The sequence below is a fragment of the Ailuropoda melanoleuca genome, chromosome 19 (assembly GCF_002007445.2).
Source record: "Ailuropoda melanoleuca isolate Jingjing chromosome 19, ASM200744v2, whole genome shotgun sequence".
NCBI classification, from domain to species: Eukaryota; Metazoa; Chordata; class Mammalia; order Carnivora; family Ursidae; genus Ailuropoda; species Ailuropoda melanoleuca.
In genome coordinates, this window is record NC_048236.1 from 5137359 (window position 1) to 5160555 (window position 23197).

Consider the following 23197-nt stretch of genomic DNA (forward strand, 5'->3'; position numbering starts at 1 on the left):
AAGGTGTTTCCTCAGACAGTAAAAAAAAAAAAAACAAAAAAAAAAAAAAAAAAAAAAAAAAAAAAAAAACAAAAAAAAAAAAAAAAAAACAAAAAAAAACTTCACCCATAAGGCTAACATTTTCAGGTCTACTTAGAAAGGCTCCTTCTTTCCCATTTAAGATTGTCTACCAAGCCATGCTTTGCAGTGTAACCGGGAGACACCCGTCAATAGGGAGACATCAGACCTGGCTTTCCCTCCTTGGGGAGCAGCCGTGTTCTGCTGTGCCGCCCCCCACATCAGCCATGATGTGACGGTAGCCGGTTTGAGGGGGAGGACTCTGGCTCACAGAGTTTGAGGAGGAGCCCCAGAGAGACCACAGCTGCCTTGGCGGTACTGCCTCTGGAAGTAGGAGTTCAGTTCTAGAGCCGTGGGAGGGTTCCGAGTCACACAGGGTTTCTCTTGTGAGATCTCAGTTCCACATAGGCTCTGGGAACCTTGCTCAATCACCTGGGAGTACCCTGGTTCTCGAAAACCTGCCCTACCGCAGAGCCTCCTCACTCAGCATTCAGGAGCCACAGGTCAAGGTGAGGCTATAGGGCTGCCTATTCCAAGACACTTGACCCCTCAGGAAGCCTGGAGCTGCCCCGGGTTGGGGTGTAGGTCTTCAGAGCCCCGCGGCTGTCCAGTGCCAGAGCGGTTGTAGGAAAGTTTCATTGGCCTGCAGCTAGTCCAGTCATGGTCCTGGATTTCCGGTTCTCGAACCATCTGTTAGATCAGGGCTCATCATGAAGGATGAGGCAAGAGGAGGCTTGTCAGGTCGAATGGCCACCGTCTAGAGGATACAGTTTGTGGTTCAGAACTTAGACATGTCACGTCCTATTCTTCTTCAACTTTCATTTAAGAGGAGCACTGGAACCTCTTGAGTGCTATGAATCTTGTTACACGTTTCCGGTGGTGTTCAGTTGTCAAGTATTCCTGGTATTCATCCTTGGGTTTTGAGACGGATTGTATACATGCTAGGAACATGACATCTTGTACAGCTTTACAACCTCCACTCACAAAAAGGACATCTCTAGCCCATACTTGACCTACGTAACCATGCTTTCTATATATTCATTTGGTTAGAAGAATATAAATAATCACCTATTACTTTAATCCTTTATTTAATACATGATTTCTAATAATTTACAAAATACTTTTGCATTCATTCCTGAGTACTGAGAATGGGGCGCTGGGCTCAAGGCTGGGGCTCCAAAAAGGAATAAAGCAGTGTCTCTTTCCCCAAGTTCCTGCCAGTCCAATGCCAGCTTTCCAATGATTTTCAAACATGAGGGGGATATAAAACATGCTTGAAATTTGCACCCTTGACCAATAAGAAGTGCATGATGTCAGTGTGTCCTCGCTGATAATCTGCTCATCATGTGAGATGCTACTTGTTTCCAATCCTTGGAAAATACGGTAATGGGAAACTTAATTTTTAACTAGGCTGGAAGCTCTGTGAGGCTTGTCCACAAGCTCACAGTCTCAGTCACGAGGGCCTCAGCTTCCGGGTAAGTGTTGTTGAATGAGTGCGCCTGTGAGATATTATGCCATTTCCTGTGCAAATGTAGGTACAACACATAGTCCTTTCCACGGATGCCTTTACTTCCCTAACTATGAAGCAGGGCAATATTTATCAGGCGCAGGGTTATGAAAGCTCTTTTGTAATTGTTACAAGGAGGAGTCACCCATCAAACCTGAACAGCTAGTCCAGAGTGACCAGCTGTGTGGCCACAGGCAGAATGACACCATGCAGAAGCCACCCACACGGTCCACCTGACGGGGAGCTGGAAGGAGAAGATTACGCATCACAACGCTCTGCGATTTGCAGGCATTCGCAACGCTCCAGAAGCCATCTCTTTGCAGCAAAGGTCCTTCTTAGTGATGGCAGACGTACTTGTCTAGAGATGGCTGCCTCACTCTGGCCACCTCTTCTGGGCTTGACTAAACTTCCCCTCCTCTGCTTTCCTCCCACCACAAGGTAAGAAAGAGCAAGAGATGCACGTCTGTTCTCACCGGGAGTTCTTCAGGTTGTGCCTACCTCTCCTAGTGATGACAGAGAAAACACCGTTTCCCTCTGGACCCCAAGACCCTACCTTGCCATGTTCCCAATCTCCTTCCAGTACTAACCAGGACCACACCTGTTGATCAAGACAACTGCCTGTCCTGCCCCTGTGTGGGAGCAGGTTTTGCGGTTGCCTCTGAGGGAACTCCAGCGGGGTTGTGTCACTGCACCTGCGTGGGAGCAGGTCATGGCGGCGAGAAAGACAAGGGGCCGGGTTGAGGAAGTTCTCCACAGTGGTTGAGAGCTGAGCATCCAGTGTGTCTGAAAATGCCTCACCCTGATTCTGTCCTGAAGTCATGATGTTGAAGATGACAGGAGCTTCTTCAGTTTCGGTTGGAATGAGGGGAAACTGAGGCCCTGTCCCCTACCCCAGGAGAACACAAGGTCTCCATGAGCCTCTTGGTAATAAAACTTGGTGAGATGTCCCCACGTACACCTGCTCTGGGGCCAGTGGAGTCTGGCAACGAGTCGGCTGCTCAAGCCTAGAACAAATAGCCCTCTTACCTGATGATCTAATATGGGCAACAGGATTGAGGTCTTGCCAGTCAATAGGATGGACCAGTGCAAGGCAGCTGCAGAGGCAGAAAAGCGCATGCAGTTTGGGTGGCAACATCTTGCAAGCTGAGAGTGGTTTCAGCGTCACCTTCTTCAAGGCAGGTTATTAAAAGAAAAAAAAAACATGCAATAAAGAGGACTTAAATAGGCTGACAAATCAGTGCGATTAAGGTACTAGCAACACGACTTTACGAATTATTAAGGGAAGAAGGCACCTGGAAAGGACGGAACATGCATTGTCTGAGCTGGGCTTTTGAAAGGCATCGGAGCGGCAAAATCCTTGGTAATGCTGGGATTGTAGAGCATGGAAATAACACTTCTAGCAGTCATAGCAGGGCTCTGCTCACTCATTCTCTAACTCTGTAGCAGTCTGGTTTGGTCATAAAGAATAGCATCAAGGGGCGCCTGAATGGCACAGTCGGTTAAGCAGCCAACTCTTGGTTTCAGCTTGGGTTGGCATCTCAGGGTCGTGAGATCAAGCCCTGCATCGGGCTCTGTGCTCAGCACGGCGTCTGCTGGAGTCTCTCTCCCTCTGCCCCCTCCCCGAAATAAATAAATAAATCCTTAAAAAAAGAATAGCGTCAAAATGTAACAATTATAACAGTCACAAATCACAATCATAATACCATCCACAGCATGCCTAGTGCAGGAGTGAACAGTCCATAAGTTCTGGCTAATGTTTCCATCACAATTATAAGATGATTATATTGCTACAGCTGTGACTGTTTTGGTGCTGATGACATTTTATTTTTGGTGATCTCTGAAATCTTCCTACACTGAAACCTTCCCACAGGCAGAGGTCGGGTCTTACGTACCATTCCCACTGCCTAACAGAGGGCCTTGCATGAGGTGGTGTTGCATGAATGTTTACAGAATTCATGAATGAATATTTGTAGTCCTACAAACAGCATATTAGACTCATGATAACAAGAAATGATATTACAGTTGGGGGCTATGATTACATCTTTTTTTAAAATAATTTTTATTTTGTTACATTAGTCACCATACAGTGCATCCCCAGTTTTTGATGCAATGTTCCATGATTCATTATTTTATGCTAACATCTTATTAGCAAAAACTATCTTGCATTGGTGCATCGCCTTCCCCCTTCAGAATTTCTCCCTTCAAAAGACTGAATTGTCTCTTCACTGATAGTAATTTGCCAAGGGATTTTTTCCAGATGCAGTTCTATGCTTGAGTACATACCTGCATGTATGAATACATACACACATACACACACTCACACACACACATACACATACACACACACACACATACACACATACACTCACACATACACACACATACACACACATACACACGCACACACATACACACACATACGCACACACACGCACACACATACACGCGCACACACATACACACATACACACACACAGGCACACACATACACACAAATACACATACACATACACATGCATACACACACATACACGCATACACACGCATACACACATGCACACACATACACACACATACACACATACATACACACACATACGCACACATACACACACGCACACAAAGACACATACATACACACACATACACACACATACACACATACACATGTGTACGTATAAATATACGTATATAAAATATATAGTTTTAAAATTCGTTTGCAGTATTTCAAGTTACACTTTAAATCTGATAGTATGTTTAGAGTCTTTTCATATGAGTACACGGCACTGTAATTTGTCTATTTATTTTAAAACGGCACTTAGGAATTGCTCAAAAAAGTTTGTTCCGTGGGGCCCCTGGGTGGCTCAGTCACTAAGCACCCAACGTTTGGTTTTGGCTCAGGTCGTGATCTCAGGGTCGTGAGATCAAGCCCCACATCTGGCTCTGCCCTCAGCATGGAGTCGGCTTGAGATTCTCTCCTTCTCCCTTTGCCCCTCCCCTTGTTCTTGCTCCCTCACTTTCTCTCAATAAATAAATAAATAAATAATTTTTTTAAGTTTGTTCACTACATAAATAACAATGTTGCCAACATTTGAAGGCTTAATACGTGCTCAGCATTTTTCGGTTTCTGGCACATGTTACCTTCTTCAGTCATCACTACAAAATCTGTTAGGGAGATTTAATTATCCCTATTGTATTGATGAGGAAATCGAGGCAAGGAGAATTTTTTTTCTTAAAATTTGTTTTTAAAGATTTTTTATTTATTTGACAGAGATAGAGACAGCCAGCGAGAGAGGGAACACAAGCAGGGGGAGTGGGAGAGGGAGAAGCAGGCTCATAGAGGAGGAGCCTGACATGGGACTCGATCCCATAACGCTGGGATCACGCCCTGAGCCGAAGGCAGACACTTAACTGCTGTGCCACCCAGGCGCCCCCGAGGCAAGGAGAATTTAACTGACTTGTCCTTATCACACAGCTAGTAAGGACTGGAGACGGGGCTTGAACCCAGACTCTCTGAGTCCCTGCTTTTAACGACGACACACCAACTTTGCGTAGCACCATTTCTCTTCACCCTCAAATGATAATCTAAAGTTAATGAGCACAACGGTTCTTTTACGGATGCTAACGTGTTCAGGAGCTTCCTGGATTGAAAAGATGACTTAATATAAATTGTTCTCTGAAGAGATGAGCGCCGGTCTCATTGTTCTTGCCCTGATTTGTATTTGGAACAACACACCAGAACCCTTGGAATCCGCAGAGTGCTGTGTCTGAATGCAGAGAAACAGCTCCTGAGGTTCCCAAAGCAGCAACAGGAGCAGCTGACCTGAGTCAGGCAGCGTACTCACCAGCCTCCAGCACTCCCCTGCTGTTGGACAGTCACAACGGGGTTTGTCATCAAATAGCATCATGCACAGAAAGCATTTACAGGGACCTGAGCAGAGGGCTTGAGAAAATTCCACCCGTGGTGCTTACAGCCCATGACTGAATAGGAGGAGTGTCATTTGGCCATTTGGAAAATCACGGGGGACGAAGATGAGGAAAAAGGAAGGCAAAGTGAAACACACAGGGACGGCAACAGGGATTTTTTGGGAACACCACATTAACCCAAAGAAAGTTAGTTTGCCCACAGTTCCTTGGTGTTTGGGACATCCATCGTGTAACAACCTCAGGAAGAGTTAGAGAAGCCAGTTGTGGGAAGGGCTTCGGCAAGTCCTCCAAGCAGGACTGGGGTGCTCGGCCCTCCCCAGGCTTCCTACGAGACTTATGCCACTGCCATGACCTGCCGTCCTCAGAGTGAAGCAGGGCCGATTTAAGGCCAGGTGAAATGTGCACTGGAGTTCCAACCCTGAGCTCATGCAAGCTATAATGGCTCTGGGGGAACCTTTGGACATACTGCCTGGGGCGCCTGGGTGGCTCAGTTGGTTAAGCGTCCCACTTTTGATTTTGGCTCAGGTTGTGATCTCAGGGCCTTGAGATCAAGGCCCAGTTCAGCTCCAAGCTGGGTGCAGAGCCTGCTTAAGATTCTCTCTCTCTCCCTTTGCGCCCCCACCTCCCACCCCAGCTCATGCTCACGTACTCTTAAAAAAAAAAAAAAAAAAGCATATTGACTGATTCCTGAGTCCCACCCCAGACCTACTGACTCAGAATCTTCAGGCATGTCTGGGCATCTGCACTTTAGCTCCTGAGGGATCCCCACACAGCCATGCCCAGAATGTACTATTTGGAAACTGCTGCAATAGAACGAAAAGAGTACTATTTGTTTATTATTTTTATTTATGTATTTATTTATGTATTTATGTATTTATTTATTTATTTTTTATATTTTTATTTAAGTAAACTCTATTCCCAACGTGGGGCTCAAACTCACGAACCCGAGATCAAGAGTCACACGCTCTACCGACTAAGCCTCCCGGGTGCCCAGAGAGTTTACTATTTGTTTAGAGGTTCTCACCAGGCTATCACATGTGCTGTCTGATCTCATCCTCAAAGTGGTAATCCTCTAAGTAATTATATGATTGGCTGCCTTATTCATTCATTCACTCGTTCATGTATTCATGTACTCAATTTTCTGAATGGCAATGTGTCAGTCTATGCGTGGGATCAAAAGATTTCTAAAATTTTTTTTAAAAAAGGTTTTTAGTCATTCGTATGTCTTCATTGGAAAAGTGTCTGTTCATAGCTTCTGCCCATTTTTTTTTATGTGATTATTTGTTTCTTGGGTATGGAGTTTGAGAAGTTCTTTATAGATCTTGGATCTTTTATCTGTAGTGTCATTTGCAAATATCTTTTCCCATTCCGTGGGTTGCCTCTTTGTTTTGTTGACTGTTTCCTTTGCTGTGCAGAAGACATATGAATGGCTAACAGACACATGAAAAAATGTTCAACTGTCATTAGTCATCAGGGAAATGCAAATCAAAACCACATTGAGATACCACCTTACACTAGTTAGAATCGCAAAAATTGACAAGGCAAGAAACAACAAACGTTGGAGAGGATGTGGAGAAAGGGGATCCCTCTTACACTGCTGGTGGGAATGCAAGTTCGTACAGCCACTTTGGAAAACAGTGTGGAGGCTCCTTAAGAAATTAAAAATAGAGCTACCCTATGACCCAGCAATTGCACTATCAGGTATTTACCCCAAAGATACAGATGTAGTGAAAAGAAGGGCCATATGCACCCCAATGTTCATAGCAGCATTGTCCACAATAGCCAAACTGTAGAAGGAGCTGAGACACCCTTCAACAGATGAATGGATAAAGAAGATGAATGGATATATACAATGTAATATTACTCAGCCATCAGAAATATGATTACCCAACATTTTGCAGCAACATGGATGGGACTAGAGGAGATTATGCTAAGTGAAATAAGTCAAGCAGAGAAAGACAATTATCATACGGTTTCACTCATCTGTGGAACATAAGGAATAGCAGGGAGATCGTTAGGAGAAGGAAGGGAAAAATGAAGGGGGGGTAAACAGAGGGGGGAATGAACCGCGAGAGACTATGGACTCTGGGAAACAAATTGAGGGTTTTAGAGGGGAGGGAGAAGGGGGGATGGGCTAGCCCGATGATGGGTATTAAGGAGGGCACATGTTGCAATGAGTACTGGGTGTTATACGCAAACAATGAATCATGGAACACTACATTGAAAACCAAGGATGTACTGTATGGTGACTAATATAACATAATAAATAAATAAATAAATAAATAAATAAATAAATAAATAAATAAAGGTTTTTAAATAAATGTGATTTTTATCTTCAAAATTCCAGTGGGCTGAGAGACTTTCAGACGATTGTGATGAACGCTGTAACAGACTCCTTACAAAATGTCACGGGAATAAAGGTGCAGTGGACATAACCGAGAAGCAGATATTAGCACCCTGCATTTTTCATTTTGGGGGAAGAAGATCAGTGAAAGACAGGCTGCAGCTCCAGCCTGAAGTCACACGGTCACCATCTGCGGGCAGGACTGGAGGGCAGGTCTTCTTCCTTTGAGCCCAGCGTACCGAGTGACAGAAGGACCCAAATGGGCTCGCTCTCCTTCCTCCACCTTCCCAGCGCCACAGAAGGCACTGCCCTCCACGGCTGCCTCAGGCTGTGTGCTCCGTGGGGGGGAAAGCTGGGCCAAGACTGTCCCCCGCTGGTGGCAAGACAGCTGGGTCCAAAGCAGTGGGCAGTCATCACCAAGGTTTCCCTACAGTCAAGAAAGGAGGCCTCCTCTGGGCCTGGCTCCTCAAGGGCAGCAAAGAGGAAGGCGCTTCCCTCCTCAGCGAGCAGAGGCTCCTGTGTCTGGGCAGAGTCCGGCCACGGAGCCACCAGCCACACAGAAGTCCGCCCCCTCCGCCCTCGCAGCCGTACAGGTCTCCGTGTGGGCACCTGGCAGCCGCTGCTACGAGGCTCTGTGGACAGAATTGCTTCACCCGGAACCCTGTGAGCAACTCCAGGGCAGGGATCGGTCTCACGGGTCACTTACTGTTGTGTTATTGTTAGGTTATCTCAACAAAGGGCCCAGTAGACAGCAAGCCGTAGGAAATACTTCTTGAATGAGAAGGAAGGATCCTATCTTCTTTTTGGCGTGGGCTACCAGGTAGCCCAGAAACACATGCCCAGATGATTTCACACCAGGGGTGACTTTTCCAGACACTGAAATGGGTAGGGGTCAATTACTTGGGTGTCATCGCCTAGAAACCAACTCCCTGGGTCTGAATCCTTACCTTGATGCTAGTAGTGTGACCCCCCGCAAACTAAGGAATCATTCTGTGCCTTATTTCCTCATCTGTAAAATGGGGCTGAGGATAATGACAGCACAAGGTTAAATGATGAATATATGTAAAACAGTGTTTTTGCATATAGCTAAATGCAAATGTTAGCATTCTCATTTTGCATTGCTACCAGCATGCCTTGCCCCTAAGTAAGTAGTTACTTAATAAATATTAAAGGAATAAAAGCTAGTGCATCAATCAAGACCGTGAGATGGGAACAGGAAGGCATCCTTGATCATCATCCCCTTTGTCCACTGGTGGTTTGCCAAATAGATCTTATAGTTTCATCAAGGGCTCTAACAACCCCTAAACACTGTAACTAGCATTTCTCCTATATTTCTTGGGGGAACTTTGTATTCATTGGCCTTCTTCCCTCTGCAGCCTGCAAGGGCCCTCATAAGGCCAGGGTACCTCTTGTTCTCTACCACCTGCTTCTTAAGACTTAGGAAATGTTCCTCCCTTCAACTCTTTACCTGACTTTTCAAGGTAACAGCTCCCTAGTCTAACAAGCTGCTAAGAGGTTCTGGTTTCCTCATCAACTTCCAAATAACAGCCCTTTCTTTTAGCCAAGGTCTCCTGGGGACATCCTATCAAAGCCCCTGAAAATTTACTCTAAAGGAAAGAATCATATACTTTGGGGAAGAAGTGCTTTGGAGAAAAAAAGGCCTTTCAAAGTCCTTCAAGTCTGATCCTGGGGGCAGTAATCCACTCTGGCTACCCCAGCATCCTCTGGCAGCCAAGCTTCCATTCAGCACTGCTGCGAAGGAGAGAAAGTCTGTAAACTAGGCGTCTGAATTATTCAGAGCACAGTTTGCCATGTAACTTCTGTAGTCTGAGAGAGCTGGGTAATAGATAATATTTAAGGGATGCAAACAGTTCTATTCTGGAGATGCAACCTCTTCTCATCATTAAAAACAAAAACGGGAAATGTGTTCCTTTTTTGAAACCATTTTTTTTTCTCTATGCTTGGGACAATAGAAGCCAGTCCTCTTTCAGGAGGTTTAACAGTGAATGGGCAATTCTGGGCAAGAAGCCCTTTTAAAATTAAACTAGTGATGTTCTACAAAAAGCTGTAGTGAGAACACCCTGGACCCGGAGGGAGACTTGATGAAGCATGCTTCTGGAAGCATCGACCAACGTTCCTGCTTAGCATATCACAGGCATCTGAGAAGAGACTCAGGGATTGGTTTTCCAGTGTCTCAACTTGTTGGCTTTGGTTTTTGTCTGCTTGAATACTAGCAGAAACTCCTAAAGAAAAACAAAGAAGCATTTTGACTGCAACTCAGACCCTCTGAATCCAAAACCTGATTCCTGATTTAGTTAAGAAATTTAAAAAGGTGAAATGAGGTATCAACGACTGTCACTGAGCACCTACTATGTGCCAACGCTGTCTGGCTATGTACGTAATGTAATCGCTGGTCCTTACAATGAGAAGAGTTAGGCAGGTGCTATTACCCCCATTTTACAGTTAGCAACACTGAGGCTTGGAGTGATTTACTGACTCCAATGACTGGTAGGTTTTGGAGGCTTGATCAACAAGCCCAGCCCTGTGAGGTATCTGGATAGAAACTATCAGTATAATATGCTCTCATTTTCATTTAAAGGTGTGTGTTTATACACAAGTAGGAAAAAAAAAGTCTAGATGAATATAAAGCTAGAATGTTTTCAGTGGTTATATTTAAGAGGCAGGATTATAGGTCGTTCTGGTTTTCTTTATAACATGTACTTTGCTAATTTGTCAAAAAGCAACATGCACTGCTTGAGTGGAAGAAAAATAAAAGAAAAACCCAAAACCCTAGCTCTTTACTTGAGCACCAAAATGTAAACAAATAGCTTCCTGTCAGAAAGAAGCTGGACCCTTAGAGATTTTTGGCCCAAGTCAGAGATAATACTAATTTGAGGCTTTGTTTTGGAGCAGTAATTTTAGGAGAAAGGTGTGCTTCATTTCATTTTGAAAGTCTGGGGGGGGCACCTGGGTGGCTCAGTAGGTCAAACGTCTGCCTTTGGCGCCGGTCTGATCCCGAGGTCCTGGGATGGGGCTCTGAGTCCAGTCAGGCTCCCTGCTCAGCAGGGAGTCTGCTTCTCCCTCTGCCCCTCGCCTTCCTCGTGCTCTCTCTCTCTTTCACTCTCTTTCTCAAATAAATAAATAAAATCTTAAAAAAAAAAAAAAGAAAGTCTGGTGTAGGTATTTTTTCCGAAAAAAATAATCAGTGCTTTGCGGTTATTACAATTTCAAATTACTACCCATTAGCCAGGCATCGTGCCAGGCTTTTAAGAGAGTTTCAGAGTGTCAGGGGATGGGGAGAAGAGGGAGGTTTGAGGTGTAGGATGACAAACAAAAGAGAATTTATGCTTCAAAGATGCCTGGTTTTGTGCTCCAGATAAAGATAAAAAAGGGTGCCTGGGTGGCCCAGTCTGTTAAGTGTCCATGTCTTGGTTCTGCTCAGGTCATAATCTCTGGGTCCTGAGGTCGAGCCCCGCATAGGGCTCTGTGCTCAGCATGGAGTCTGCTTCAGATTCTCCCTCTCTCTCCCTCCCACTGCCCCTCCTACTCTTTCTCTCTAAAAAAACATGAAATAATAATAATAAAAACAGATGAACATAAACTACTCCAGTTCTGGTGAAACCATGAGACACTAACAAATCTAATCCCTTGTTTTACCTACAGGGAAGCTGAGGCCCCCAAGGGGGAAAAACTGGCCTGGCCCACACGGCAAATCAGTGGTCACGCTGGGATCAAAATACCCTGCCCCCCGGTCACTAGGTCATCAGGTTTGCAGCAGCAGTGAGGCCAACCCTGGACGGCAGGTGCACCTGGGCTCTTGTGGAGAACATGGGGTCCCGTCAAGCTCTGGACAAGGGCAAGAGGAAAGGCCCAAGCCTGTAATCAGAAGGATGAGCTCGGCCAGTCATTGCACATCCGAACCCTAAATCCCCCAGCTGATGAAGAGGAGCGAACACTACTTGTGTCGGAAGGTTGACGAGGTGAGGGGACAGGCCGGCACTCTCCGTGTGTGTCCTTTTCCCCTTCTTCACCGGGAACCAGCTTAGTTCCATCGGGAGCAAAATATATTAGACTCGAGAGACTACATTCTGAGAGAGAAAAGAGCCTGTGACCTGAAAGTTGGGGGTGTCCCCTGCCCAGTGGCCCAGGCAGCACAGTGCGGGCTCCCTCACCACCGCGTTCCTATTCTCTGCACCACTGACACGTGGGACCAGTCATTCTTTCTCGTGGGAACTGTCCTCGAGAGTTAGCAGCATCCCTGGACCCCAGGCACCCGAGGCCAGGAGCAGCATCCTCCCCCCTGGGCTTGTGACAAACACAGATGTCTCCAGACATCGCCAACTGTCCCCTGGGGGGTGGGGCTGCCCCTGGTGGGGAACCACTGGGCTGCATAAGGAACAAGGGGTACAGGCGGGAAGAGGGCTACCTTATCTAGGAAATGGGACAAAACCACATGCTCAGAACAGAGTTGAAAAGCATCCATTTCAGGAGAAATGACTGTAACCAGGAGCCCCCTTGCTAACTAAGCAGGTAGGCTGACCCAACGGCGTACGTCGGGTTTGTTTTACGTACGGGTTTAGGTTTACACACTTGCCTTTCATCATATCCTCCCTATAATCTAGCTGGGTATCTTCTGCCGTGATGCCCTGGATGGTTTCCTCAGCCGGAAGCCCCTGCCCCTCTCCCATATCCTTGGTCCTCCATCATGGTGTGTACTTTTCCCCGCGATGTCTCCTACCACGACAGCCTGGGCACCAGGCCATCCGCTGACCCACCCATCCATTCAAACATTTATGCAGCACCATCTGTGTGCCCAGCACCAGCACCCCTGAGTGCCAAGTGTATGGCTGGCTCCTACGATAAGCATCCTACAGCCTCTGTGTGGTCGAGACAGTACAGCAAGGACTCCAAAGCTAGGAGGAAATTTCAGTCTTGATAAATGCATTTAGAATATTTCAATCAAAAAATCTGTAAGTGAATCGCTCTAAATATATACATGGGTTTTATGTCCTTTTGGCTTAGCATCGTCTTTCTCTCGAACGGCATGCGGAGGACGGGGACACGGTGGCGTTTGCAGCCTGGTAGCTTCGAAGGTCTCCACCCTGCTCTGGCTCAGTGCTGAGGAGGCACGGAGACAGCCAGGGATTTTCGATTCCTGGCGGTGCATGGTGCTCAAAGGCATGGAAAGCCCTCCCAGCAGAGGTCACGCAGGAGCTGACGCTTGCAGGGGAAGGATCCTTAGCAGACTGACCTGAGCTGATGGGGAGAAGGAAGGCATTTCTCCCAGACGAGGCCGTACGCGAAGGCCGTGTTGTGATGCAGCCTGGCAATCAGCGAGCTGTAGGAGATGTTGGGAGGTCGGAGGCAAGAGTGGGGGGCCAGAGCACAGAGACCCTTACAAGCCGTACATCCGAGTGGACGTGTGTCTCACAGGGAGTGACACTTCCCGCCGCGTCCAGCAGCACGGGCCTTTGTCCTAGCAGGTGCCCAGCAAACATGCCCTGCGCCCATAGAAGCATGACTTCGGCCCTGCTGAATGCCGCACGTGTCCGCAGCCCAGTGACGTGTGGATGTGCGTGTTGTGTGTGCATCTGCAGTTTCAGAGGATGTCAAGTACAGGGGGCTAGAGCCTCGGCACAGCCACAGAACACAGCTGCGCCCCAGACCACACTTCAGCCTACCTGCGTCCCAGTGATTTCCTTACCCCTTAGCTCACCTCTCCCCACTTTGCTCCTTAAGTGGATGCACTCTCCTTCACGCTGCCCTCCCACTCCCTGCAACTGAAGGTGTAAAAGCTTCTTCTCCAAGGAGCACAGAAACACCAGGGACACTCCCGCTGAAGGCTTCCTCTCTGCCTTTGATTTAATTCCAGACCATGGCTCACCCTCTCCTCTCCACGACCAGCTCTCAGTCCCAGGCTCCGGCCTCATTCCTCCTCAGTCAAGGGGACCTGATCTTGATGGTAACTTCCCCCAGTGCCTCCTCAGCACCCCAAAACCGCTCTCACTTCACACCCTTATGTGACGGTTAATTTACGTGTCACTTCTTAACACTTAACACTGAAACATCTTGTCCATCTTCTTTCCCCAAATAGTTGAAGCTGCTCCTGGAAAAGGTCCACTACCCTTCACCTTTTCAAATGTCTCACAGTCCTATGTACTTTCACAACACATTCGTGTGGTTTCGAACCCAGGTCTCTAGCTTGATTTCTTAGGTAAAGCTGTTTCGCTGTTTCACGCGATTTTATTATAAGCGAACGCCAATCCTCTATGGAAGTAAGACACATTTTAGATCAATATGGCCAAACATTTCCCATATTACTAAAATGAAAACAGTGCTTCCTGCTTTTCTGAACAAAGGACTACTCTCAACCGCTGCAAGTCCCTGGCTTTCTCGGACCCTGCCTTCTTTTAACTTCGGATGGCCATTGAGATGACTGAGAGGATGATGAAGGGAGGCCTCTGAATCGAAACACAGAGGGATAATTCATAGGAAGTCTGTTAACTCCCATGGTTCTCTTTCTACAGAAAAGGACGTTTTTCTCAACCGCAGGATTCAAGTTAGCTAGAACTGAATTTACTTTTGCAAACTAGGGCCCGGAAAAATATAATATTAACTTTGGACATTTACAGCTGGAGAATCCAAGGTGACGACACATTTTGTACGGCAACGTTACTGATCATAATGTTTGAAGGTTCATTACTGACACCACCAGCCAATAGGACCTTTTCATGGAGGGAGATGTACCTGGCCAGATAGAGCAATAACTGGTAAACAAAAAGCTGGGAAACACAGGACTTATGAATTCTTTCTCTGAAATTTACCAAAGCATAGTCGGCAGTTCTAGTGCGGTTATAAATAGGTACCCTGATTCTTGGAAGGCAATCGGGCAAGCCTTAAATTGCCCATATCCTTTGATCTAGGATCAGTACACACAAAAAAATCATATTCACAGGGAAGAAAAACCCTAAAAATATAATGCATTATTGGTGTTCGTTCCAATCCTATTTATGAGAAGCAGCACACACATACACACAGGGAAAGCCTACAGAACCTCAAACAACAAGGGAATATCATCCACGGATTTTATTCAGTTATTAACATGATATTTACAAAACACTTCGTTATGACTTGGGAAACAGTTTACATGCAATTCTAATTGAAAAAAGATTATAAAATTTTTCTGTGTAAAAATTCACCCTAAAAGACTATTAATATAATAAGGGTGATGGAATTATGGTGGTATTCCCATAATGTTTCCACATTTTCTTTTACTACCAAACATATTGCCTTACTAGTTGTAAATAATTTAAAAAAGAATATTTAGTGGAGTTTGTATGATCATGAAGAGTATTTATGTTTAATATTAAGTAAAATATCATGTAGAGAATAAAGAGGATTATCCATGGTCTCAGAAACATAAAAGGCGAACAAGAAGAAGGACTGTGTATGTGGCAGGCAATAAGAACAAGAAGACCCAAAATATATAAAAGAAATAACAAATATTTACAAAGTTGACCCTCTTTGAAGAGTCTGTACTTAGAAATGGAAGGTAATTTTTTTTTTAAAGATTTTATTTATTTATTCGATAGAGATAGAGACAGCCAGCGAGAGAGGGAACACAAGCAGGGGGAGTGGGAGAGGAAGAAGCAGGCTCATAGCGGAGGAGCCTGATGTGGGGCTCGATCCCACAACGCCGGGATCACGCCCTGAGCCGAAGGCAGACGCTTAACCGCTGTGCCACCCAGGCGCCCCTGGAAGGTAATTTTTAATCCTTCCTTCTACTTTCCTCTTTTCCAAGAGAGAATATTTACTTAAAAAAAATCAATACTCTTCCAACTAATAAAACCTGAAGAGCATTTCCTTTACCCTCGACTCCTTGACCACTAGATAAAATAACATCCTGGCAGATCAACAAGACCTTTAAAGAGTGCTCAGAGAACACATTCTGTTCCAGTCCATTTAAAAGTTGATACCTTCTGGGGGCGCCTGGCTGGCCTCAGTCAGTAGAGCATGTGACTCAATCTCAGGGTCGGGAGTTCAAGCCCCACACTGGGGGTAGAGATTACTTTATAAAAAAGTTGATACTGTCTTTTCTTCTGTGTACTTAATGTCTTTCCCTCAAGCCACAGTTTCCTACTTGCTCTTCAAATCTCAGCTGAGATCTCTATATAATACCATGACCTCTGCTAACCCTCTGTTCCTCTGTCACTAGTAAATTCTCATCAAGCATCATTTCCCTTTTTGAAACAAAAGACAAACCAAGATAGTAGGCAAAATGTCCACTCCTGAGTCCAGAATTTGTCAAGAGCTGATGAGTAAATCTGTGTCAATCCCAATCCTGGCAAGAGATGGGGGCCTGTGCCTTACACTTCTTCTGTTCTTGGTAGAGACAAAAGAAATAGCTCTTTCACAAGTACCAGGACTCTGTTCCTCAAATTCTTTCTAATGAACTTTTGGAATGGGAGGATATGGCCGGCAGCACCATGACACTCCCCCCTCCCCAAATCTCCACATCGAATCCCCAGAACATTACATGGCAAAGGCGAATCAAGGTTACAGGTGGACTTATGGTGGCTAATCAGATGACCTGAAAACAGATTATCCTGGATTATCCGGGGTGCCCGATGTAATCACAAGGGTCTTTAAAAGTGGAAGAGGGAGGGTGGCCGCAGATGGTCCTGTGACGCGAGCCTGGGCGTCATCCTGAGTGGTCCTCAGGTCAATCAGGGCCAAGCTATGGCCAAGAGCCTGGGGTTCGGTGCAGAGGACATTAGAGTCCCTGGCAGCTCAGCGCCCTCCCCCCCCAGGCTCTCTGAATGCCTCGTGGAGTCCTGCAATGCACAGGCAGGGTGGCCACTGCTGTGGGCGTGGGTGTGCCTGACAAGATGAAGAGCCGGATCCCAGTGATGCTCCCGGCCTGTGGTTCCTTCATCCCATCGCCAGCATGCACCTGTGCCTGTGTGAGGTGGCCAGAGACCACCTACACCAAACCAACAGGTCCGTCGGGGTGGGGGACGNATGTCACCATCACCATTATTAAAATTGCTCGGTGTACAAATTCACAGCATAAGTGGTGGCATACACTTCCTCCATCATATTTGGAGAGCTAACACCCCTTAGCCCTGAGACATGTGGACAAGTCATGTTCCTGGCCGTGAAGCTGGACATTTCTCAGGGTTTGCCACCCCCTGCTATCTCAAGTGGCCCATGGATGCTGAGAAGACACTGGGCACTTTGTGGGGCACCTGGGTGGCTCAGCCGCCAAAGCATGTGACTCTTGATCTCGGGATTGTGAGTCTGAGCCCTGCATTGGGTGTCGAGATTACTAAAAAATAAGAAATAAAAATAAAAAAATTAAAAGACGCTGGGCCCTTTATAGAAACTGTGTCCCGGGGCATTCTTTCTGGTGCTCCCAGGATTTAACCCAGTGAGGTTGTATTAGGCGTCCGACCTACGGAACTGTAACATGATAAAGTTGTGCTGCTTTAAACCAATAAATCTGTGAGGTGCCTGGATTAGGGGGCGTTTAGGCATCCAACTCTTGATTTCAGACATGATCCCAGGGTTCTGGGATCAAGCCCGGAACTGGGCTCCGAGCTCAGCAGGGAGTTGGCTTGAGGATTCTCTCTCTCCCTCTCCCTTGGCCCCTCCCACCACTCTCTCTAAAATAAACAAATAAATCTTAAAAAAAAATCAACCAAGAAATTTGTAATACATCATTACAACAGCAATAGAAAACTAAGAGAGCATATAAAGTTACAGAGTGAAAGCAGAGAACACTTTGGATATTTTACAATAGGATGAAGGCAGGAAGCTGTCAATTTTCCAGCCCCGAATTCTAAGCAATATATTACTTTTGTTGTTGTTGTTGCAGTATAGCTTGCTGTTCTTGTATATTAGTGTTGCATATTCATTCTTTAAATATTCAAAAATTATGGAAAGATGTAACTTTGAAAGTCCAAATCTCTGTAACTTTACATACCCATTCCTTCCCCTGTTCCAGATCTAGTGAAAACTTGTTGTTCATAATAAGAGGGAAATGACCTCATGCATTTTTCTACAAGCAGTGTCTTTCAGCAACTATGCCTTCTTTGATAAGGAAACAGGATTTACTTCATTCTGAAATACACTAAACTTCACCCTAGAGCAGCGAATCTCAACTGGGGCACCCAGAAGACATTTGGTAATGTCTGGAGACATTTTCGGTTGTCACATCTGGGAGGGGACAGCTCTGGCATCTGGGGGGCAAAGGCCAGGGATGCTACGAGACATCCAGTACATAAGACAGACACCACAACATAAACATCTGGCCCAAAAGGTCAGTAATGCTGAGGCTGAGGGACCCTGGTCTAAAGGGAGACTGGAGAAACTATATCCTCCTTTAATAAGGAAGAAATATTTATTTCATTCTGAAACTGGCATTAAGGAGGCGGATGCCTGGTCAATACAAGGAAGAACTTTTTAATAATCAGGCTGTTGTGATGTGTACGTTACAGTGTGGGGAGAGTGTTCTGTCATGAGCAGGGTTCCAGTATCACTAACTGGCCCCCTGACAGGGGCGCAGGGGGGCAGGGAGGGGGGAATGGAAGCATGGGTATAGCCCGACTCCAAGGTTCCATCTTCTTCTAAGATATAGGGCTCCTTTTAAAAAGTATCAGCAAAAAGTTGCCTCATACTTGCTAATACTAAAACTTGGAAAGAGAAAAGACAGTACCTACCTATTCATATTATTTTCTCTAATATGGTAGGTATTAGCTAAGAGAATCAAAACTTCACCTGCACGTTATCTCAAATGTCAGACTCTCAAGTGACTTCTGCAAAAGCGTGTAAAGCCTCTTATCTCAGGCACAGTCGATACAACTCTTGTGTAATCATTTCACAACCGAAGAAAAGAGGGTCAAAAAAGCAATATAAGAAGCAGTTCCCTATTGTGGGAGTAACTGAATGAAACAGACACTGGCAAGTGTTAAGTCCTTAACCGCTGCAAATAAAATAAAATTAATCGACTCTACACCCATTTTGGAAATGGAAACTCATCTGCATCCGGTTTCCAAATATGTGGTGTCCTTTATAGCTTTAAGGCCATAAATGTTAAAAGTGACCTAAGACCGCTGGGCAGTTTGCTACCATCCTGGAAGCATAGCCCTATATTCCACACCAGTGAAACCACATCTCACTGAACTGGTTGGGTTGTTTACAGGCTTTCACAACTGAAAGTTTATTCAAAAGAACAACCGCTAAACAATAACCAGACTGATGAGGGAACAAGGCGACAAAGTCATAGGAGGAGGGGCTCAAGGAAGCAGGAGTGGTGGCTCTGGGGAAGACCTGGAGGGCACATGACCACTGCTGTTCTACAGAAAAAGGGCACGAACGTGAACCCAGACTGAAGGACTCTGTAGCAGGAGCTTTTCGACAATTATCCTTCTAGCAAAGGAGCAGCTGAAGTGCCGGTCTGGGGACTCCCAGCAAGGATCCTGAGAAGGGGACTCCTGCACTGGATACGGGTAGAAGGGGGAAGGACAGGCAGGACTAGATAGCCCTAAATCCGAGGTGTAAGATCAGAAGGCTGTGAGGGCCAGCCAGGCAACTCAAAGAGCTAAACAGACAGGAGTGACAGACAAAACAGTGGTGGGGACTGTGGCAAAGGAGCCCATACAAAAAGGAACACCACCACCCTGTTCCAGTTGATGCTGGCATGCAGTGTGTGTGTGTGCGCGAGCGCACGTGTGCATACGTGTGCATACGTGTGTGTGTGTGTGTGTGTGTGTGTGTAGGGTGAGAGCTCCATAACACTAGGTTTTTTTTTTTTCAAGAAAAGCTGGAAAATCATATTTCCATGTAAAATCTGATTTTTAAAGGATAGCTGCTAATTCAACATTTCAAAACATTACGGGGTGCTTGGGTGGCTCAGTCGTTAAGCATCTGCCTTCGGCTCAGGGCGTGATCCCAGCGTTCTGGGATCGAGCCCCACATCAGGCTCCTCTGCTGGGAGCCTGCTTCTTCCTCTCCCACTCCCCCTGCTTGTGTTCCCTCTCTCGCTGGCTGTCTCTCTCTGTCAAATAAATAAATAAAATCTTTAAAAAAAAAAACATTTCAAAACATTGCATAAATCAAACAGAATAATTAGGCACCTCTAGGAGAAATGATGACCTCTCCTTTAAAGACGCCCCAACCACTCTCAACCCTAAGGGACTACCCAGACCCCACAATCTCTGTCATATTTTATATGCAGTTTGAATCATCAGACGGGCCACTTGAAGCCGAAATCAGATGCCCTGGCTGATAGGTCATGCACGGGGTCTGGCAAGTGAAGATAACCGGGAGCCCGTCAGGTCACCAACAGCAGAGTCCTCCACTGCACACCGTGTAAATGAGGAAGGACGTCTGTTTTCTTCCACACCGACACACCTCCTCCTAGTAAGCGGCACGTCAAAATGAGGCAGGAAAGAGAAATAGGGTTGCCTCATTGTGGCAGTTTGTTGTCCTGTCCCTGAGAAGGTCATCCCTACCCTCGTTGGTAAACAACTTCAAAACTCATCCCTAGCCCTTTAAAATTTCGTCAGTGATCAACCAGGGAAAGTTCAAGAGTCCCCTGTGAGAGAGAATGCTTCACTAAGGGAAACAGTCCTGTTCAACTCTGGTTCACAGCCCTCTCCAGAAATTCTGCTGGCTCGCATAGATTTTCAATTACCAACAGATATTTGCACTCAGATATCTGCACACAGCCACGTCCAGGCAACGGCAAACCTGCTAACTTTCTTTTGAATTTTTATTCCAGTTTCCAGACTCAAATATTCTACTCGGGGTTCTCCCTCACCACCCCGAACTCCCCAGAGTAAGCCAGCCAGTACGGTAGCATTAGTTTCACTCCATTCTAGGATAGTGTGTTTTGTGGGTAACTCTTAGTTCAGATTTTTCAACCTTCTGAACAGATCGAAATAGTTTTTATAGACAAGAAACACAGTTTATTGTAAAGAACAAAATAAGTCAAAGAATTACATTTATTATAAAATCTTTGAAATTGAAGCACAGGAAATTCGAAGTCACACACTACTAGGAAATAATAGTAACAAAGTCTTACGTTACCCTTAGGAACGTGATCACTAGCTTATTTTTACGAGAGAAGCGGACCAGGTGTAGCAATGTCATCGTCGCTAGGTAGATGAGAAATGTGAGAGAGAAGCCTCAGAGAACTTCCCACTCTACCACCCGAAACAGCTTCCGTCCACCTACTGCTACCACGGTCGGCTGGGTCACCATAATAACCCTGCAGCGGGCCTCCTCGCTGCCCTTCTCCTCCTGTGATCCGCTCTTCACACGGCCCCCACAGGAACCTCTGAAACAACCTGAATCTATCACGTTCCGCCTCTGCTTTTGGCCACCCACTGCACTTGAAGTCCAGATGGCCGACTCAGCCTACCTGCATGACCCGGCCCCTGGCCCTCAACCTCACCCCTCCAGCCACGCCTGGAACACACTCAGCTTGTTGTCAGGACTGTGTGATTGTGGGTCCCTGCGCCAGAACAATCTGTCAGTACTCTGGGGGCTCACCTCAAGGTCATCTCTCAGAAAAATCTCGCCTTCGGGGGCGCCTGGGTGGCTCAGTGGGTTAAGCAGCTGCCTTCGGCTCAGGTCATGATCCCAGGGTCCTGGGATGGAGCCCCGCATTGGGGTCCCTGCTCAGCATGGAGTCTGCTTCTCCTTCTCCCTCTGCCCTCCTCCCCACTCTGGCGCGCTCTCTCTCTCTCTCAAATAAACAAAATCTTAAAAAGAAAGAGAGAGAGAGAGGGAAAAAGAGAAAAATCTCTCCTTAAAACCCAATCTAAGGAGGCACCTGGGTGGCTCAGTTGGTTAAAGCGTCTGACTCTTGGTTTGGGCTCAGGTCATGATCTTGGGGTCGTGGGACGGAGCCCATGTCGGACTCCACGGCTCAGTGTAGAGTCCGCTTGCTCCTCTCCCTCTGCTCCTTCCCCTTCTTGCTGTCTTTCTTGCTCACTCTCTCTCTCTCTCACACACACACACACGCCACAGTACTCTACCACTGCACTGTTTCCTTCTCTCCAAAGCGTGTAGTAGTGAATTTACCTTGCTCGTCCCTCAGTTCTAGAATGTGAACTCCATAAGGACGGAGACCATATCTGTCTTACTCACTGCTCTGTACTCAGTGCCAGGCACACAGTAGGTGCTCAATAAATATCTCTTGAGGGGCGCCTGGGTGGCACAGCAGTTGGGCATCTGCCTTCAGCTCAGGGCGTGATCCCAGCGTTATGAGATCGAGCCCCACGTCAGGCTCCTCCGCTGGGAGCCTGCTTCTTCCTCTCCCGCTCCCCCTGCTTGTGTTCCCTCTCTCGCTGGCTGTCTCTCTCTCTGTCAAATAAATAAATAAAATCTTTAAAAAGAAATAAATAAAATAAATATCTCTTGAAGTCAATGAAGGAACAAACAAAACTTGTTCTAGGAATCAACTGACCCATTTAATCCAATCAGTATTGATTCTTAATAGCAGGCTTTCTCTTTGTCCTCAACTGCTAAGTTGTTGTTGTTTTTAAGATTTTATTTATTTATTCGACAGAGACAGAGACAGCCAGTGAGAGAGGGAACACAAGCAGGGGGAGTAGGAGAGGAAGAAGCAGGCTCATAGCAGAGGAGCCTGATGTGGGGCTCGATCCCAGAACGCCGGGATCACGCCCTGAGCCGAAGGCAGACGCCTAACCGCTGTGCCACCCAGGTGCCCCAAAGTTGTTGTTGTTTTAACTACAAGCCTACATATATTAGACTGTTTCTATTAGTGGGTTATGAGTCACACCTGTAAAATGGAGCAAAGTGACAGTGAAGGCACATCACAGGTGCCCGGTTTCACAGAAAGAGGCAGTAAGAATCTGCTGCTCATGCCTTCAAAACACAGAGAGCCCTCAGAATTCTGGGACAATGCGATTTTACAACTCGCTGTTCCCCTTCAGGTGTTCTCTCAATACTTTCTCTTCAATTCTTCACTTCCATGGAAATTTGTCAAAGTCTCAAGAGGTCAGTCTAGCCAATTATCAGATCAGGCTTAAGATGAACCACGGTATAAATAACCTGAGGATCACCTTTCTTTCCAGGAAATACCCACTTTCTAGGGTGTCACTGAAAGGAATGCAGATTCCTAAATTCCTGCTGACATTCCCAAGGGGTCCCACTCCTGCTTTGGGACCTAGTTAGCACTTTCCTTACTGCTCTATGATGAGAGTCTCAAGGCTGGTAAATCGTATTAGCCCGGAAACCTCACTGGGTATGGAATGCATATTCCTCAGGACTGAAGTTCAAAGGGCACAGACACCCAACCTAGAGGAAATGAGGAACCAGCTGCCCAGGGA

The 23197-nt window shown here is 46.3% G+C and overlaps 1 protein-coding gene across 2 annotated transcripts in view; it reads right to left on the reverse strand.

Annotated features, from left to right (window-relative positions):
• The window catches only part of PLA2G7 (phospholipase A2 group VII), a 41680-nt gene that overhangs the window by 16843 nt on the left and 1640 nt on the right, over positions 1-23197 (reverse strand). The window contains exons 2-3 of one of the 2 annotated variants that reach the window (XM_019799428.2): positions 8542-8711; positions 2591-2732 (exon numbers count right to left, since the gene is read on the reverse strand). In XM_019799428.2, the coding sequence (XP_019654987.1) occupies positions 2591-2699 (109 nt within the window). In that variant the 5' untranslated portion in view covers positions 2700-2732; positions 8542-8711. The remainder of the gene's footprint in view (positions 1-2590; positions 2733-8541; positions 8712-23197) is intronic. The other variant, XM_002919004.4, reaches the window with a different exon arrangement.